At 38.7% G+C, this 17,689-nt stretch overlaps 1 protein-coding gene across 1 annotated transcript in view; it reads left to right on the top strand.

The window, feature by feature from the left end:
- LOC107185434 (furin-like protease 2) overlaps positions 1 to 17,689 on the top strand; it is a 540,167-nt gene that overhangs the window by 495,994 nt on the left and 26,484 nt on the right. Inside the window, 2 exon segments of the mRNA XM_015573110.1 lie at positions 12,350 to 12,454; positions 16,577 to 16,780. Coding sequence (XP_015428596.1) covers positions 12,350 to 12,454; positions 16,577 to 16,780 — 309 coding nt within the window.

Below are 17,689 nucleotides of genomic sequence, written 5' to 3'. Positions count from 1 at the left end.
TAAGAATATTTATGTAGGAAGAGTGTTTTTAAAGTAAGGTCCACTCGATAATAAGAAAAAAATTGCAGAAAACATAAATAATATATTTTAGCCAAAAAATATCCAGATATTTGTATTATTTTTTCATATAGTTACCATGGACTTCGATCGCGATGACAGCCATTTTTTTAAGTGAAAAAATAAGTGGTAGTCATTTGATGCAAGATCGGGGCTACATGGTGGATGGTTAACAATTTCCCAGCGAAATTGTTCCAACATCTGAACGGTTCGGGCTACAGTGTGAGATCGAGCGTTGTCATACAAAAAGATAGTCCTACTAGACAGTAACCCACGTTTTTAGTTTTGAATAGCACGTTTAAGTTTTGTCCGCTATGTTTTATGCATTATTGTTTTTTGCTAGCAAAAAATCGGATAATCACACGAACTTCACAGTTGACGGGATTATTTATTGCAGCACTCACCGTAAGTTATTGACACGTGATAATAAATGCGAATCTGACTAACAATCAGACTAAATGGTAGTCAGCTAATTAAGGAAATAGAAAAAGATATGTGATTGCGATCCCGCTCCCCTACTTCAATTAACGGTAATTTTAAAACGGACCTTACTTAAAAAAACACGCCTCGTATAAATTAATAAGATATTAAAACTCCTCGTGCAGGAAATAAAATTCTGTTCAATTCTAATTTCTATATCCAAATTTATGATTCTCCATAAACATCCATAGTGTAGTCATTAATCATGGTAACTCACAACGTACTAAAAGAAAAATTAAAACAATGAATGCTTCATTCATAATATTACATTCGTCGTCCATTATTAAAGAAAGAACCAAAAAAAACTTGAACAATGCTTGGACACGTTATTTTATCAGAAAATCAACGATGACCGCGCTGCAAAAAAAAAACAGAGTCACCGAAATTTCCAAAGTGATATACGGGCAATTCGATCATAGTCGAGCAAATAAAAAAAAAAGGTTTCCAGCCGGCTCAAATTTACGGAAGATTTGCTTTTGGAGTGGGGTACTGAAAAAACATTGAGGGTTGGAAACAAAAAGCATGTGTGACGATCGGAATCAATATCGGATAGTGTAAAAAAAAATTCGAAACGAAAACAAGGGAAAACCACAGTTTCACCGGGATTCTTTGGAAACCGTTCGAAAACGCGTTGAACACCGGTTCGCCGCGTTCATTTAAATGATCATCATTTCCGCCGATATATCGAGTCTGTCCTGTTGATATTTTTACTTTTGACTCTGGCACGATTTGCCGCGGTCTGGCTCGGCGAGCCCCACCACCGTATCGGACACTGCGTTTCCCTGTGACGAGTGACTCCTCGTAACAACAATACCGCGACCAGTTAGCGTTCGTCGCTCATTGCGGTCATTCTTGCAGCCGGCGCGCGTTTATTTATCACGACTATCGGCGGTAGTCGCTGACAAAATACACGGGTTGTGGCCTTCATTTCGATCGTTATTCAAAATAGCTGGAATTTCGCGGGATTTTTTTGTGTTGGTGAAAAGTCTACTGGATGAGAAAACTGTGGAGTAGGTACGTTTATCGTGATTCATCGGTGGGTCATTGGAAAATATACAGGGTGAACCACGAATCGTGATCAGTAGAGATTAATCTGTTATTAGCAGTCAGATCGAAAATGTTTTTATCAGGTATAGCATGGTTTCAAGAGAGCTTTAACATGATTATAGCAAATTTTTTGTTAATTTTTTTTTCATGATTTTTCAAGGTCACCTTCAATTTTTTGCAAATACACCTATAATTTTTTTACGCCTATCTGTTAGATTTCAAGACGAATTCGGTAAATATCACAACATAACTTTTACTTTAATTTAAGCGGTGTTCAAAATTGTGTCCGTCAGCTGCAATGCACTCGCGTAAACGGCGAATAAAAGAGTGTTTAGCACTTTCTATGACCTCTGTACTAATAGCTGAGCATATATTCACAATTCTTTGTGGAAAAAACATTTTCGATCGGACTGCTAATAACAGAGTAATCTCTACTGATCACGATTCGTGGTTCACCCTGTATGTAGCGGTAGATTTCTAATGAAACGTTAATATTAAAATTGAGAAAACAAACAAAAGTTACGATATTTATTCTGGAATCTTAATATTTAAGGCTGAGCTGTGCAACTGGACAATAGTGCGTTTTTTCTGATATTCGGTTCTTTAGGATGAAGCCTTCCCTTAAAGGTTAATATGTGTTTTCCTATTTTCCTGTAGTTATATCTTAAAAACTGTAGTAAATATCACAAAACTGTTACAATGCAATTTTAAAGGCTTTTTATACTCTATAAATCTGTGCAATTAAATTATTAAAAATTTCTTTGTTTATATGTTTGTTCGTTTAAACGACAAAAAGAATTGAAGGGGTTATTTTAGTTCATTGAAATTGAAGGGGTATTAGAAGACTTGGAACAGAATTTAAAATGTCTGTAAAATTGTAAAAATGAACATTTCCTATCTTGTTCCCATTTACCCTTCAATTTAAACATTCGTATCCTAAACATCGGTATATCCGTGTCGCCGAGAGAACATTTCTAAGAGACCTATTAAGGGACAAAGGTAACAATATACATAGAAAAACGGGGTACAATGAATGAAACTGCAAGCGAAATGGGTGGACGGAGGATAATTTATCACCAAAGGGGCTGGTTACCACTGAAACGCGTCCCCCTTTCCCGTGATTGTATTTCCCCGTTCAGTGAAGATCCGTGCGTGTACGCGGGGACGGGACTCGTGGACGGAAAACAAGTTCCAAGTACAGGGAACTGAATATAGGTATCTACCGAATCAGATAACGGGTAAGTTACCGCAGCAACTAGAAGTGGAGGGGGATGGGACACTAAATCAAACCAGCCAAGAATGCCTTACGATAACCTCCGCATACCATGGGTCATCGGTCCGTTGGTTACCGCCGCGTCCATTCTCCCAGGATGCTTCACCTGCGGTATCGTCCACGGCCAGGACCGAAATTAAGGTAATACGAGAGGGAGCGGCCCACACACGGACACACCCGAGAGTTTAAGGCTCGAGGAACGGGATTGGAATTTTCGTCGAGTGCTGTACCACACGTAAGCTGAAGGACTTCGATGATCCTCCGTGCTAGCGACGATGAGCTGTGTGCGTCTCGTTGCTATGGATAATTTTGGAGGAAATTATTCGGGGAATTTTGCGTCGCTTGCGCAGCATGTATACAATTAGAGTTCAAGGGGAACTCTTTTATTTAAGTAGCGTTTATAGGATCTCGACGGTCTAAATTGAAGGGTCTAGTGCAAGAGGGGTGTCAAAAAATATTCAGACATGAGATTTTTTATTAAGTCTGGCACTTGTTGATGTCTAGTTATTGTCCCTTATTTTATAACAACGTGACAAAATTCCTGCCTGTACTATGATCTGTACTACTTTTCATGGAAACCTTAACCCCTTGCCCTATAACATCGAGTTAGACTCGTGTTGACTATTTGAAAATCGATTAAAAAAAAGAATATTATTCGGTTTTCTTTGAGTCGAGGTGACGTATGTGAGATGGTAATCTTGGTCATACTTCAAACATCTTTCAAAATTAGTTAACAAAAATTACGGAATAATAATTAGTAGTAAAGTTTCTAATATTATGCATAGTCGAGCCACTTTATTGCAGTAAAATAATTCCTGCACTGATTTCTAAAAGGACTCCTAACACACGTAAGACTTAACAAAGAGGTAGTGAAAGTGATTCAAACTGATTTGAATGAGATCAGGGGAGAATTATTTTAAAAAATTACCTGTTAAACTGCTACGATTTATTTGGATGAATATTCCTGAACGAAATGAACACACTAATTAAACAGACTTTTAAGATTGTTCACAACACAAATTATAATTTACATTTTTTCCACAATGTGCGAAATGTTTATTTCATAATTAATGTAACTGTTTAATTCTCTTTCTTACTCTACGTTTAGTAGTATAAATGCCGGTGATTTATTGACAGCAGTGTATGTGCCCTTCCATCGAGGATGAGTTTACTCTTTCATTTTACGTTTCACTTCTTGTCAATTTTCAATAAATTATGAGTCATTCTTACTGTGTGGACCTCATTGCGAAAGAGATTAGTTCTTTTGTAAAATTTAGCTCGTATTTTGGTGAAGTGAATTTAAAATGGGGTCTGTGAAAATTGTAACCGATTAAAGAATTAGAGTCAATCGAAATACAGTTTTTTTAAGGATATCAAATAGAAATACAAACCGAAAAAATAAATTGAATACATTTCATATTAGAATTTCTGTGCCATTAAATCGTTGTTGACAATCTACCGCATACTAGCATATTTGAGCATTATTCAGCTTGCGTGTCTATGCATTATTGATTGTCTTCATGAATGTTTTGTAAATATTGTCAGCAATGCAGTAGTATTTGATTTGCTTCGTAATTCAATATAAACAACCAATTGGCACATAATGAGTTCGGTAATATACAAATAGTTTCGTACCACGATGAATGTTTATCATCGCATGTAGAAATATTGATTAGTAGTCAAACAGTTCTGTATATTTATGTAGAAAACCATGTATATTGAACAAATTTTCAAACGTGATTTTATTCTGCCTTTATAACAAAAAAATGTTTATTCTACAGTTTCTACTGATTTGTTTGTGTTGAAATATTTCTTTTCATATTCTCGTCCTGAATTTGATTCTTTTTAAAAGACAAAACATTCCCTAAGAATCGATACTTATAGGCCGTGTGGAATTGATACAATCTAAAAACGCCTATTTTTATAAAGATTGCATGTATTAGATAATATCTCTTTCGCCCCTAATGCCGACTGTAACCAGCATCCGTGAAATGATCCGTGGATACTCATGCCGGTTATATCCGTCATCCATAAGTCATTAAATATAAAGTATTAATAACGACAAAATATAATTTTAGATAAACATCGTTTTTATATGAATTCTATTTTGTTTTTTTTTTTAATGAAAAATTATATCTTCAGTGCAACTGTTTAAAACAGTAAAGTAACTAAAGAGCGTATGGTGTTTCCTACTAGCCCGCATTGCCGTATTGCATAATCGCAACTCGGTTGAGGCTAATCATCACGATGCATACTTCCATCGAACAAAAATGATGTTTTCAAAAATAGGCGTTTCCCTTTCGATCTATATCTGTGATTGTTAACCTTTTCGAAGTTACAGAACACTTGTGATTGCAAGAAGAATTTGCGAAACATTAAAATCACTAAGGTCATAAAACTAACAATAAAAATATGCATATGAACATACCTTGATTAAAAATGATATACATATTACAGATGATATAACAGTAAAAACAGAAAAGTTGTTTTCAGAATTTCGCCGAAGAGTTGTAACTAGTCTACAACTCATCTGTAACAATGATTAAGAACCACTAATCTATACAAGGTGAGGCACCTGAATATCTTGGCTGTTACTGGTGATAGAAAAACATGTGTTAGACCAAATTTGCATGATATCGAGGTGCACATAATTTGATCTAAGTAGTTTTTTGATGATAAATATTTTGGCTGTTACTGGTGATAGAAAAAGTGTGTCCGACCAAACTTGCCTGTTTTAGATGCCTCACCCTTTCGAAATGACAGTTTCATACGATGCAACCTAATATTACAAAATAATCTTCTGTCTGGTCATGCCACCCACCATAGCCTCTTTACGAAAAGATCAAATGCTTCCAAGACTCCGAACCGAATTACGAATCCCTGTAATAATTTCTCGTCCATTTTCTATTTCAATTTTCAATTTTCCGGTTTCCCGCAATTTTCTCCATCAATTTACCAGCGTCACGCCTCTTCTTTCCACCTCACCCCCCAGCCACCACCCTCTCGCTGTCCCGCTTCCGTTCTTTCAACGCCGCGTCTTCCGGTCGCGCTTATATCCGTTCGAGATTACCCGATCTCGTCGAGACGTGGAAGGGAAAGGCGGTCACAGAGGAGCGAGAAACGCTTGGTCTCTATCGCTGAAAAGCCACACAGCCACCAGGATTTCGTGATTCGAGACGAGGAGACCGTCGCGCCAGAGAACCCCGAAGCGTCTTAAATCAGCACCGGCAGAACAATATCGGCGTTTCTCAAAGCTGCGCTCGTTCGTGAAATGGATTTCCCGTGCACGTTAGGAAATCAAGCCAACAACTTGCCTCTGGTGGTGGCTGGTCGCGTTTTTACGATGGAATCCGGAGTTCGATCGATCGATCTCCCTGGAGCCGGGAAAAAACCCCGTAAACCGGGGTTGGTCCGTCTCGAGACTAGCCAAAGACGACCATCGAAACGTCTCGTCGCCGTGAGAGAAACGCAGTCTAGGGTATTGCCTGGATACGCGAAACGAAAAGGCCGTCGCGCAACCTCCTTTCGTGGGATCTTCTGATAGATGCCAATACTGTCACATTTGTTTCGTGATTTCTGACAGGATGACAGTCCGCTATTCCTCTCGCGAAACTCGTTCCCCGACGATTCTTTCATGTATGTGTTGGCGTTATACGAACGGAATTTCACGTGTGACAGTTTTAGGGGATGTATGAATAATTAATTTATCCGAGTGGAAAGGTGTTTAATGATGGAGGAAGTTGAAGGAGATGTGGCTTCGTGCGGATTTTATCGTGTAGTTAATTATTAGTGGTGCTTCCGTTTGAATATTCTTTGAATGTTTGAGGGAATCGGGGTTGTGACTGGGAAGGTGAGATGGATATGTTTGCAGGTAGACGTGCTAGGATTGACACTAGAAGTATCAGGAGTTAAAATGACTGGTTCGTAAACTGTTACGGAAATTATTAAATTGTCACAACAGTATATTTTCTGAGATTCTTTATAAATTCTATTTCAATATATAGGGTGTTTTCGAACTGATGGTACAACCTGAAAAGATATGATTCTAAATGCAAAAATAAGTCGGAAGAGTAGAATAATATTTTTTCGTAGGAAGCTTCATTTCTAAGATAATCAAGTTCCAAAATTCTCCAACACGTGTGTATTTGTGCTGAAAGTAAATAGAATCGGAATGTAATGTTCGAATCCTATTCAACTGCTCGCATATTCAGCAGATTTTAAAATTCAGTTGTCACGAAAACGAAGCATAGTACGAAAAAATTTTGTTCCATATTTTCGACTTATTTTTGCATGTAGAATCATTTCCTTTTGGGTTGTACCACGAGTTTGGAAACACCCTGTATAAGTGAAGAAATTCGTTACTTGATTGATTGGTATAGTTCCAACGAGCTGTTCCTTTCACCAACGTGATAGAAATATAATAGAAACACGTTCATGTTTGATAGTTGTAATGTTAAAATTATGGTAGATCGAATAAGGAGGAATGAAAGCGTTTTATCAGATTGTGATAATAAGCACGTGCTTGATAAGACTCAAAAACAATGAAAAGAGTTCGTATGGACCCTATATGAAATTGTATCATTACTTATTAAATGAAATTATTACACATTTTCAGGCTGAATGAAAATTAAGTCATGTCATACACTTTGTCAACTTTTTTTTTAAATTTCAGTGATTTATCTAGTTTTGTATAAAAGTAGTAGCATTTGTTTAATAGGACAGTTGTGTTGCTCAGTTATTCATCAAGAATCAGTGGAGCAGAACGACGGCTACAGCTCGGGAAAAGTATAAGTAGAGCATATGTTACTTGAACATTTCACAAGCTCTTAAATTCACGAAATATTGACTTAGATTCCATATTTGGATTCGAGAGCTTATTAAATTCTGAAACGAAAGATAAAGAAAAACGTACCGAGCTCTAAGAAATCCATATAACTTTCGCATGTAGAAAACAGAAATCTGTATTTGTCAGTCGAGTACATTGTAAAATTAGATCATTTATTCATAGAAGTTCCATTGAGCGTCCCCGATACTTCGGTACTTTCGACTCTTTGACTTCTTTCTCTTCCAGCAAACATGACCAGCGACAAAGGAAGCACTCGAACCTGGAAGTTAAGAAGGGACGCCCTCGACTAACCGCATTTCAAATAAGATAGACACTTGTCCGAGAACCGGGGATGTTGATACAAGACGTTTTCATTGTTGTCTTTCTCTCCGTCAATAATATCGAGCTATCGAACGACTGCTGAAAAGAGGACGGATATACCTTTGAAAGTGCTCTTCCGTATGATATTCTTTATCCTCTCCTGTTTGGAAAACCAGCAAACAGAACCGAGCGATGTCCTTTAGACGGTGCCATTAGGGGTCCATTAAGAAATGCAATGAGCACTTGTGGGTATTGCGTTCCGGTGGAACTTGAAATTTTTCATTCGAACCTGGTAAACAAGGGGAGATGACCTCTTTGTTAACGTTCGGGGGAAAAATAACCGGTGAAGTTTATTCTGGTATGAAATACAGATAATTACCTCCCAGTTATATTTATGTGTCCGTAAATATTCATGTAATTTGAAACTAGTAGTGGGACTACTGCAACTACTAGTGACTGTTAGAATACATAAAACGACGAATGAAATTATCTCATACTAGTGTAAGTGATCCAATTACGGACAGATTAGTGGCCCGCTGAGCTTGTTTTTGTTAAGACATAATAAGAAATTATTGGTTTTCCTGGAATCCCCAAATTTTTGATGGAAAATTGAAAATTACTGCAGTACTGAACAAACGAAACAAAAGGTTTTTTGCCCCTATTATGGAGTGTCTTATTAAAAGTATAATGTTTAGTATTTTATTCCATAAAAATATAGTATTTATCTATACTTTCATCCATGTGGGACTTGTTAGTACTTTCGCCCAGACTGTTTGCAGAATCACGACGAAATTGTCAGATTCAACATTAAAATACGAAACTTAATAAATAATAGAGTTTAAATTGACAATGATTTAATCCTTCTTTTTTTTTCTAATAAAACCTTATTTATCATCACCTATCATTAATCGAATATTGTTCGAACACAGGAGTTACTGGCATGGATTCAACGACAGTAAAATAATTTTCAATATGGTCCAAAAGAAAACAATTTTCCATCGACAAAACGATAATGATAACCGAATGCCAATTTGAAGCAAACGATACAGGGGTGGAGGGGGTGGCCAACCGGAAGCACGTTCTCCTTCGTATTCTTGGCCTATCGTGGAACTTGCCTGCTCGCGGACACGGCCAACCGTATCGGGAAGTTGTAGGCAAAAATTATCTGCAATACACGGAAATATGCCAACGAATCTTCCGACGTTGAAGTTATATCGTGGTATTACTACAGCAGCTAGCGAAGCGTGCCCTATCAAACTCTAAAAATATCTTAAGATAGGAAGAATTCCGAGTCTCCTTCACTCCCACTCCGTTCCTCAACCCTTTTATTTTTTCTTCTCCCTTTTATCTAGCCCTTTGTCCACCTACTTTACTATTCTCCGCGCGGATTTACAGCGACGATTACAGGGAGACGATGAAACCGATCGGGGTGGGCCTCTATGTTGAATCGATACTACGGAAATTACAGTGTAACGGAAGTCCCCTTTAGCATTTGCAATTTCTTCCGTGAAATATTACTGGGCGGATGTAGCTATGGATCTATCGGATGCTCGGAGAAGTAAACACATCCCCGCAAATATTTGGCCGATACTCCACGGTACACTTTCGGAGGGGGGAGGGGATGATCTCGATAAATATCCGTGTCTCCGGTTTGGATGCATTCACGAATCGTTTCTGGTCACAAGGTCTTCCCGACGATGCGTAAAATTTGGAAAATTGTGTCCCCAACGATTCGATGGCGTTTCTAGCCAGAAAGAAATTACGCACGGTCTCCTTAGCCCTTTAATTTCCAGTATTACACAGATGTAAGACTCATTGTAAAAGTACGTCAAACTTTGTCGTCGGTTAATATCTAACTTTTGTCACCAAAGATCCCGTAGTTTCACTGATGTGAAGTAGATCTTAACGTTTTTGGTTGAGAAATTCGAAAATTATTTCCAAAAATAAATTTAAACCATTTTTTTCAAATCTGTCGGTTCGATAGCGATATTTTTAACCTAAAAGTAACAAGCTAGAACATATATATATTTCAGTTTAATAATTTTCAAGTAACGATTTAAGGATCTGGGCGTGAAAGGGTTAAAAGACCAATAGTTTTGTAAGCTTCATTTTGCTTGGGGAAAGAAAAACAAGGTTTATACAAAGTCAATACGACATTGTGGCGTGCAACTCAAAAGTACACGAGTCTAGTGATGATCAGGCACTTCGACGCTGGTAGGTCTATCGGACAGTTCTAATGTTTTTCTCAATCGTGTTTATATTACGAGGAAGATTTTTATGGAGAAGAAATTGATAAATTGACAGCGAGGCGATGCGTGGTTATACAAAATGACAGCGATTTATATCGCAACGTAAAGAATAAAGTAAATATATTGTAACGTAAGTTAAATGAAGGGCACCAAAAACGACAGAACTTCCCGATAGACTTAACAGACAGACACAAATTTGTGAAAGTTTTGAAAATTTTTGCAAGATTTATTCAATTGCTTAAGAATCTGTTAAAGGAGTTATGAAATACTTATCGATAGGTGATTTATCATAAAAAAATGAGTAAAGCACCTGAAATAAAATTTGTTCATACAAGTTGCAATTTGAATATTTATTTAATATCCGAATACTCGGACTCTATTGTCTCGTAAACTTCATCTACCATGAGAGAACATCATTCTAGGTTTTACGTATACAGTGTATAGCACATATAACCACGTGCATGACTTGTATCCACGGAGAATCGCAGATTCGAGCAAACTCCGCGGTCCGAATTTAACTAACATCGTGATGCTTGAATGCATCATTCAACACAAATTTTCGTCGTGGTCTCAAGGGCTTCTTTGAGGTCTATATACGTCTAACGAGGCGGTCGAATCATTACCGTCGGGTTACATTTGGGATCGATTCGATGCGATATTCGCTATCCGGCTATTATGGCATTTAAGCAGCTTTCGGGTGGAAAATTAGCGAGCCAGAGGTATCTAGCGTTGATTGGTACGAAACTGCGGAACATGTTTGAGGTTCATTTGCCCGCTAATGCATATATCGTGTCTGGAACAACTGAAGAGGATAATTATATATTGATAAATATTTCGGTAAATAATTAAAAACGACGAAGCAGGTCGAATGAAGAATATACAAATGTTCAGGCACATTCAGTGCTTTTAATTAATTGAAATAGCACCTTCTTTTTTCTGAAGTTTCTCATCAGCAAGTAGTATAGGTCAATCACTGAACGAAAAGAAAAAAATTTTCGTACAGAAACAGGAAATATTTTTAAATTCTGTGAGGTCGAGTGAAATGCAAACATGTCGGAAAACATAAATATAATAGAATGTACCATATAACGAATCAGGGGATTTGGTCTGCGTTTGACCAGACAAGTAGTATAAATCTGCTTCTATAACGACGACCAGAATATTCTTTAAAATTTTTATTCACATTAAACCTACCACGACCGGTCAAATCACCGGTTTTGCCGTTCTAATTCTTACCTTTTTGAAGGGTTCGGTAGGTTTAGTGTTAAACAGAGATTACAGGAGAGTAATAATACCACTAATCAGACACTAAAATTTGTATATCCTACCATAAGTAAAGAACTTGGAATCGATCTTGGTCAAACAAATGAAACAAGTTCACGCATTTTCTATCATCCAGTAAATCTACAAGAAAAGAACTTACATTATCATTCATAAATATTAGGAGACTTATTAAAAATTATGTAAAGGTATCAAACAATTACGAAATTAGTATCGTTTAGGAGGGATATTAAAACTTAATGGATAACGTTTATACTACTATAAAGTGAGTAGCGGTAGGCCTTACTATTTTTTAACAATTTTTCAACAATTTTTTCTGACCAACCGATTAATTCATGACACATGATTTCGTTGAAACATTTTCTCCCCGTAATGCGCAGAATACCTGGTTGTAAAAAAGACAATTCAACATTAATTTTCAATGTTATAAATAATGTGACGAACGATTGTTGTAAACAAATGTCCACTAATCTAAAGATGTATATTCACTCCTAAAACCCCGACATTCAATTCATTTTACACCCTATGTAATTATTACCGAACACACAGAATGTTCAATCAAAAAACAAACAAGGCTTCCACCACGGAAGGGTGAAATTTTTCCCAGAAAAGCAATCATAGTCTGATCCCAAAAAGTATTCTATAAAATAAAAGAAATCCCGCTGCTTCATTTGAGCTGCCAGCGATATAGCCCCGTTATCCCTGAAGATCATTTTCGCGTCCCAAACCGTAAACGAAATCCTCAACGACAGCCGTTTCGGTAATCCCGCTGGGCAACAAAGAAATTAACACAGGTGCCTTCTTGTTTGCTTGCAGATTGGAGCACTGAAGGAATATTTCCTGTTCGCCGACAGACGGCTTCACAAGAGATCCCTCTCGAGCAGCGAGACCCATCACAAGACGCTAAGGGATGAGCCGAGGGTAAGTGATTCCATCTTCGAAGTCTCAGGGTTAAGGCGGCGTGCTCATTAAACTCCGACGGCAAATGGGCGGAGGTGTAGGAGGGGGTGGAATGGGGTGTACCACTTTCCCCTGTTCGCGAATAGCTCGCCTCTCACCCAACACACCCTCTCCCTTCACCAACCCCCGAAACAAACTACGAAGTCACGCCGTTACATAATGTCGTACGTGCGTCGTCGTAATTCCACGAGAATATTCTCAGGCATTAAATATCATCTTGGTATTTTTCCCCTACGAAAATCATTTCATATCTCTCTTTCTCTCGGGATAGAACGTCGGTCATTTGTTTGTCCTGGTCGGAATTATGAAACGAGCCACAGAGTTTTTTTGTTTCTTTTCGCTGTTTATCTCGTAGCTGGTACAACTTAATCTGTAATTTGATTAGGATTTAAAACGACCTTAAAGCGAGATATTCTTGTACAAAAGGGATCCGTCTGGATTGTCGGACAAAAGGAAACTCGGATAACACGGCAGGGGGTGGGTGAAACGGGAACGAATTTTAAATTCTTATGTGACGCGGAATTAAAATTCGTGCATACTTTAAATGACATTTTCATGCATATGGAAAGACTTGGTTCTTTTTTTTTCCACGTGCGGACACTCTTTTGTTTCGCCGGTATAATTTCGTACGTTAGTTAAAGTTAATTAGTCGGGTGGAATAAAGTCTGTTAGTTATGGAGGATACACTGTACAATAGCTTCGGCATGGCCTTGTCATTACACATACCTCTCAATTGTCATGCCGCGTACGAACGAAACAATCGATACGCGTGGATCAATTATTACGCAGTCCAATTAACGCCCGGGATAATGCTTGAAATATCTAATGAAATTCTGTTGGACCGCTTTGGTTGTTAATTCGGCTAGTTGACCTTATTTGTAGCGTTGTACAGGGCGAATCGTGTGATAAATTATTAGTGCTTTTTGGATTATGAAATAAATAACTGGAATTCGAGTATTCAGGTGTCCTAGGTTTCGAGGTCTGTAGAATTCTGGAACTTGAGAACATCGGAATTTCGGGATCTCGAGTCCTGGGGGTCTTGGGACTTTGGAATCTTCAGACTATGGGACTTTGAGACTTCAGGGACCTTGAGGACTTCGGGGATCTTGGGACTTTGGGGACCTACAACTTTGGAAGCTTAAAATTTTCGGATATCAGAACCGTGGAGTTCGGAATATTAAAATGTTGAGAATTCGGAAGCTCGGGACCTGTTGAGTTACATGTCTTGGACCAAATCTCGGAACATTACGACCTCAGATCCTTGGGATCTGGGGATATTAGGACCTCTGAATAGCATGACATAAAAACCTTGATAACTCAGGACCTTTAGACCTTGGGATTTGGAAGACTCGAGAGTTGGAATCTTGGGCGCTGGCGATCTTAGGTTTTTGGAACTTCGGGACTTAAAGTCCTGGAAATCTCGAAACCTCGCTTTCTCGGAACCTTAAGACCTCAGAGCCCTGATATTCTGCAACTCGAATACTGAAAAATTAAAAAATTCAAACATACTGTTCCATCTTAAGCTGGAATCACGCATAACTATACTTTGCAAATTTAGTTTGCGATTTCATTATGTGAATGAATTCTCTGTTAGAAGAACAAATACAATTACAATTACAGTTAAGGTTGTAACGAGGTCCTTAACCGTAGCAAGAAACTTCAATATTACACACGTTCGATCAATCGAGAGAGGAAAAGGATGGGGTTTTATCGTCGAACATGACATTGAAGCTGAAGTGGCCATTCGATGGTCATCTCAACCTGTCGATGAAGGCTTTTCTCGCGTGTAAAAACACAATAGAATATCACTGTGTTTTCACTGATAATATTGTGGTTGGTCCACCTTTTCAGCTACTGTCTTTTCCTCGTCGATAAAGCGCTTCGACTCCAGATGAAACGAGAGCCAAAAGGTTTGTTCGACAAATATCCAAACCATTACGAGCTCCGTAATGTGTATTTGCAATCGTGTGGCTAAAACAGTCGTAATGAAAGCAAGTATCGTGTAATTAATCTGTTTCTCGTACGTTTAATTCGATACCTCGGCAGATTTTCTTCTTTTCTCTAAACGCTCAAGATTTCTTCTTTAAAATAACCCTCTATAAATCGTTGTTCATTACGATTATACTCAATTGAAGATTCAGGTAATCTGAAATTGTTATTACGCGTGATTTAATCAGATTCCACGTGAAGTCCAAAATTATTCAATATCATTACACGTATTAATTATAATAAGCATTAACACGCGTCGGTTGTTTCCATAACACACATTTCTTCTCTTTTAAATCGGACATTTTAATCAAGACTCTAATTTTTTTTTATAAATAATAATTGTCTTAAATACAAATTATCGAAGGGATAACAAGATACAGCTATACATTGCAACGAGAGGTAGTCTGGTAGGTGGTGTATACACAACACCATTGATCGACGCGACGATCCACATCTCGTTGCGGCTTCATCGCCACATTCTCTTTTTTTCTCTTCCGTGCAACACACGTGGGCGCCACGACCGTGACACTTATCGAGGCGGAACGGGAACGAGCCTAGGGAATTTTGGAGGTTGGCCAAAATCCAGAGGCCGGGAATTTTATGCTTAGGCTCTTCCCAGAGCTGTGTCGGGTCGCGGAGGGCAATATGCATGATACAATGACCGATGGCGTCCCCAAGCGTTTCACGCTTCGCCTAGCTGAAGTCCCGCCCGCGAAAACGTTTCTCCCCATTCCGATCGCACGGTTTACAAGTCACGCCATACGGCGCCGTACCCGCAATTCGCCACCCTCCTCGCTCCCATTTCGCACCCGATGAATATTCCAACGATGAATCGTAACTCGATCGAGGGTCTCTGTCTCTCTCATTTGAAAATTCACTGGTTAGGCGACGTGCGAATTTTTCAACTGCTTTTACCGTGGCCGACAACCCTCTCACCTAGCCCAGTGGAAACGTGACGATGCATTATAAACAGTTCGTGAAAATTAATTTTATTGCTCCAGTTCTGTAAACCGTGCGCTCCTTTCGCGCTCCGTAATGTTTCCCGCGTTTACGTACCCACCAGCCGCGTGTACGTATGTATTATATGTACTTTGGGGAATTTGCAAACACTGGGGAATAAAAAGGCCCAGGAGACCCACGGGGGAAATGTTGGAACGGGTGAAACTACGATGTTGCGTTTGCACGTTGTATTTGTTGTTTGTAGACCAGGGATTTTATGCATTTACGTGATATATGATTTTGTAGAATTCAGTGTTGTTGGTGAGAGTTTGATGAAGTTTTGGGAGGTTTGGTATTTTGTTTGGAATCTGGTGGAGTAGTAAATGAAATACGAAGAGTTTGATTTAATTTCAGTTCCTGTAAATTGAGCTGGAAAAATCTGTATTTGCATAAACGTGTGCAGTTTAGTTATTATGAATTGTTTGGATTGCGTTAGAGGCTGGATCTGGTTTACCGATTCGAATGTGGATTATTTGTTGAACAATTTTTCCTGTGGAGATAAATTTTTGCAAAAATGAGGAGACGTGATGGAAGTTTTTAGTTATAGTTATAATTAATTTGAGAACAGAATGCAAACAAAAGGCCTTTTGAAAAGTAACGTCTGTGTGAAGCACCCTGAGACAATTCAAAGACTCAAAGAAGAAATTGAACGCCAAATTCGTAAAATCCACCGACCCCTACTCCAAAACGTACTGCGAAATTTCGTCAAAAGAATACATACCTGCCATCGGACCAGCAGTGGCCATTTAACCTACATTTTATTTCATGTTTAATGTCATTAATAACTCTGAAGATATCAATAATAAAATGTAAAAAAACAGTTAAATTAATATATTTTATAATTTATTTAAAACTCAAGTTCTTGCTGAGACACCCTTTATAAGCTTTAAATTCCTTTATGTCACCGTCCAAACAAATAGTCGTCACTTGTAAACGCGAATGGGACCTAGAACGCTAAGAGTACCTCCTCGGCCGTTATTTTGAAAATACAGCAACCCGTGTTTCGTCGGGTCAGCTAAACTAACCAAAGACCCTGTTTCCCAGATCCTCGAGTGTGCAATCGTCTACAGAAAAATCTTTTTCCTGTTTTCGCAGGTGCGGTGGTTCCAGCAGCAGCATGAGAAGAGACGCAAGAAGAGGGACTTCGTGCCCACGTCGTACGCGTTCGGCGATTATCCGGCGTTTTTCGACGAGTTCGGCCCTCGTGCTAGGCAGGCCACGTTCCATCGGCAAAGAAACAGGGAGATACCCTTCCAGAACCTGTTCACGGATCCGCTCTTTAAGGAACAGTGGTACCTGGTAAGTGGGCCCTTCGATTCTACTTCCTTCGTGGACCGACCAAAACGAACTACGTGACGCGACTACGCTCCCCCCACCCCCTACCGGACTCGGACGTGGCGGACTTTACGACACCCCGATAACAGTTATAACGTATTCGGGATCCAGCCCCTAGCCATTTCGATTCCGTAGGATTTTCTTCGTGCCCGGACTGTCCGTTCCGTAGCAGGCTTGAATCGATGTCGTTAAATGACACAGTGCCTGCCATAAAACTGCAGATGTTTATTCTCGTGGACTGTTTCACGAAAGGTGTAACGAAAGGAAAGATTTTATGGTTTTTTCATCGTCTCCCTTTACGGTGAAACCGTCGCCGTGAAATGGCGACTATGTCTTCGTGTTTGTAACTGCTTACACCTAATACAACTCTTCGGCAATCGCTTTATAATATATATTAAGTCGTAACATATGTGGTGCCCGATTTTTTCAGTTTATGGGTGATTTATTTTTAGAGTTCCTCACTTTATCGATTTTAATGTTTCGATACCATCGTAGCACTTGTAGCGATTTGTGCAGTAAATTCTGCAAGTTGCAAGGATCTGCTTCAATTAAGACCTTTGTATCTTTATTTATCTTCTTTTTCGTCGGTCTACTGGGGTCATTTTAAAGGCTAATATTTCCAGAAAATATTTAGAAAACTAGCATTCGTGGCGAGGCGGAACGATTTTTAACCCCTCAGAAATTTGTTTTTTGCCCGAAGCCTAACCTCTGCTTAGCTTCTGTTTACTTTCTGTTTTGATTGGTTCCACAGGGGTCGCATTCATCGAGGAATCACTGTAATACGTTCATTATCACTACACTCCCTAAAAGCTGTATTAATATTACGTGCAATTTTGGCCGCAGAATGATCGAGTTTAAACTCATAAAGGAAAA

This window comes from Dufourea novaeangliae, unplaced genomic scaffold, assembly GCF_001272555.1.
Source record: "Dufourea novaeangliae isolate 0120121106 unplaced genomic scaffold, ASM127255v1 scaffold18, whole genome shotgun sequence".
NCBI lineage: Eukaryota > Metazoa > Arthropoda > Insecta > Hymenoptera > Halictidae > Dufourea > Dufourea novaeangliae.
Note: the sequence above shows the minus strand (reverse complement) of the source record. Positions and strands in the feature narration are given on the sequence as shown.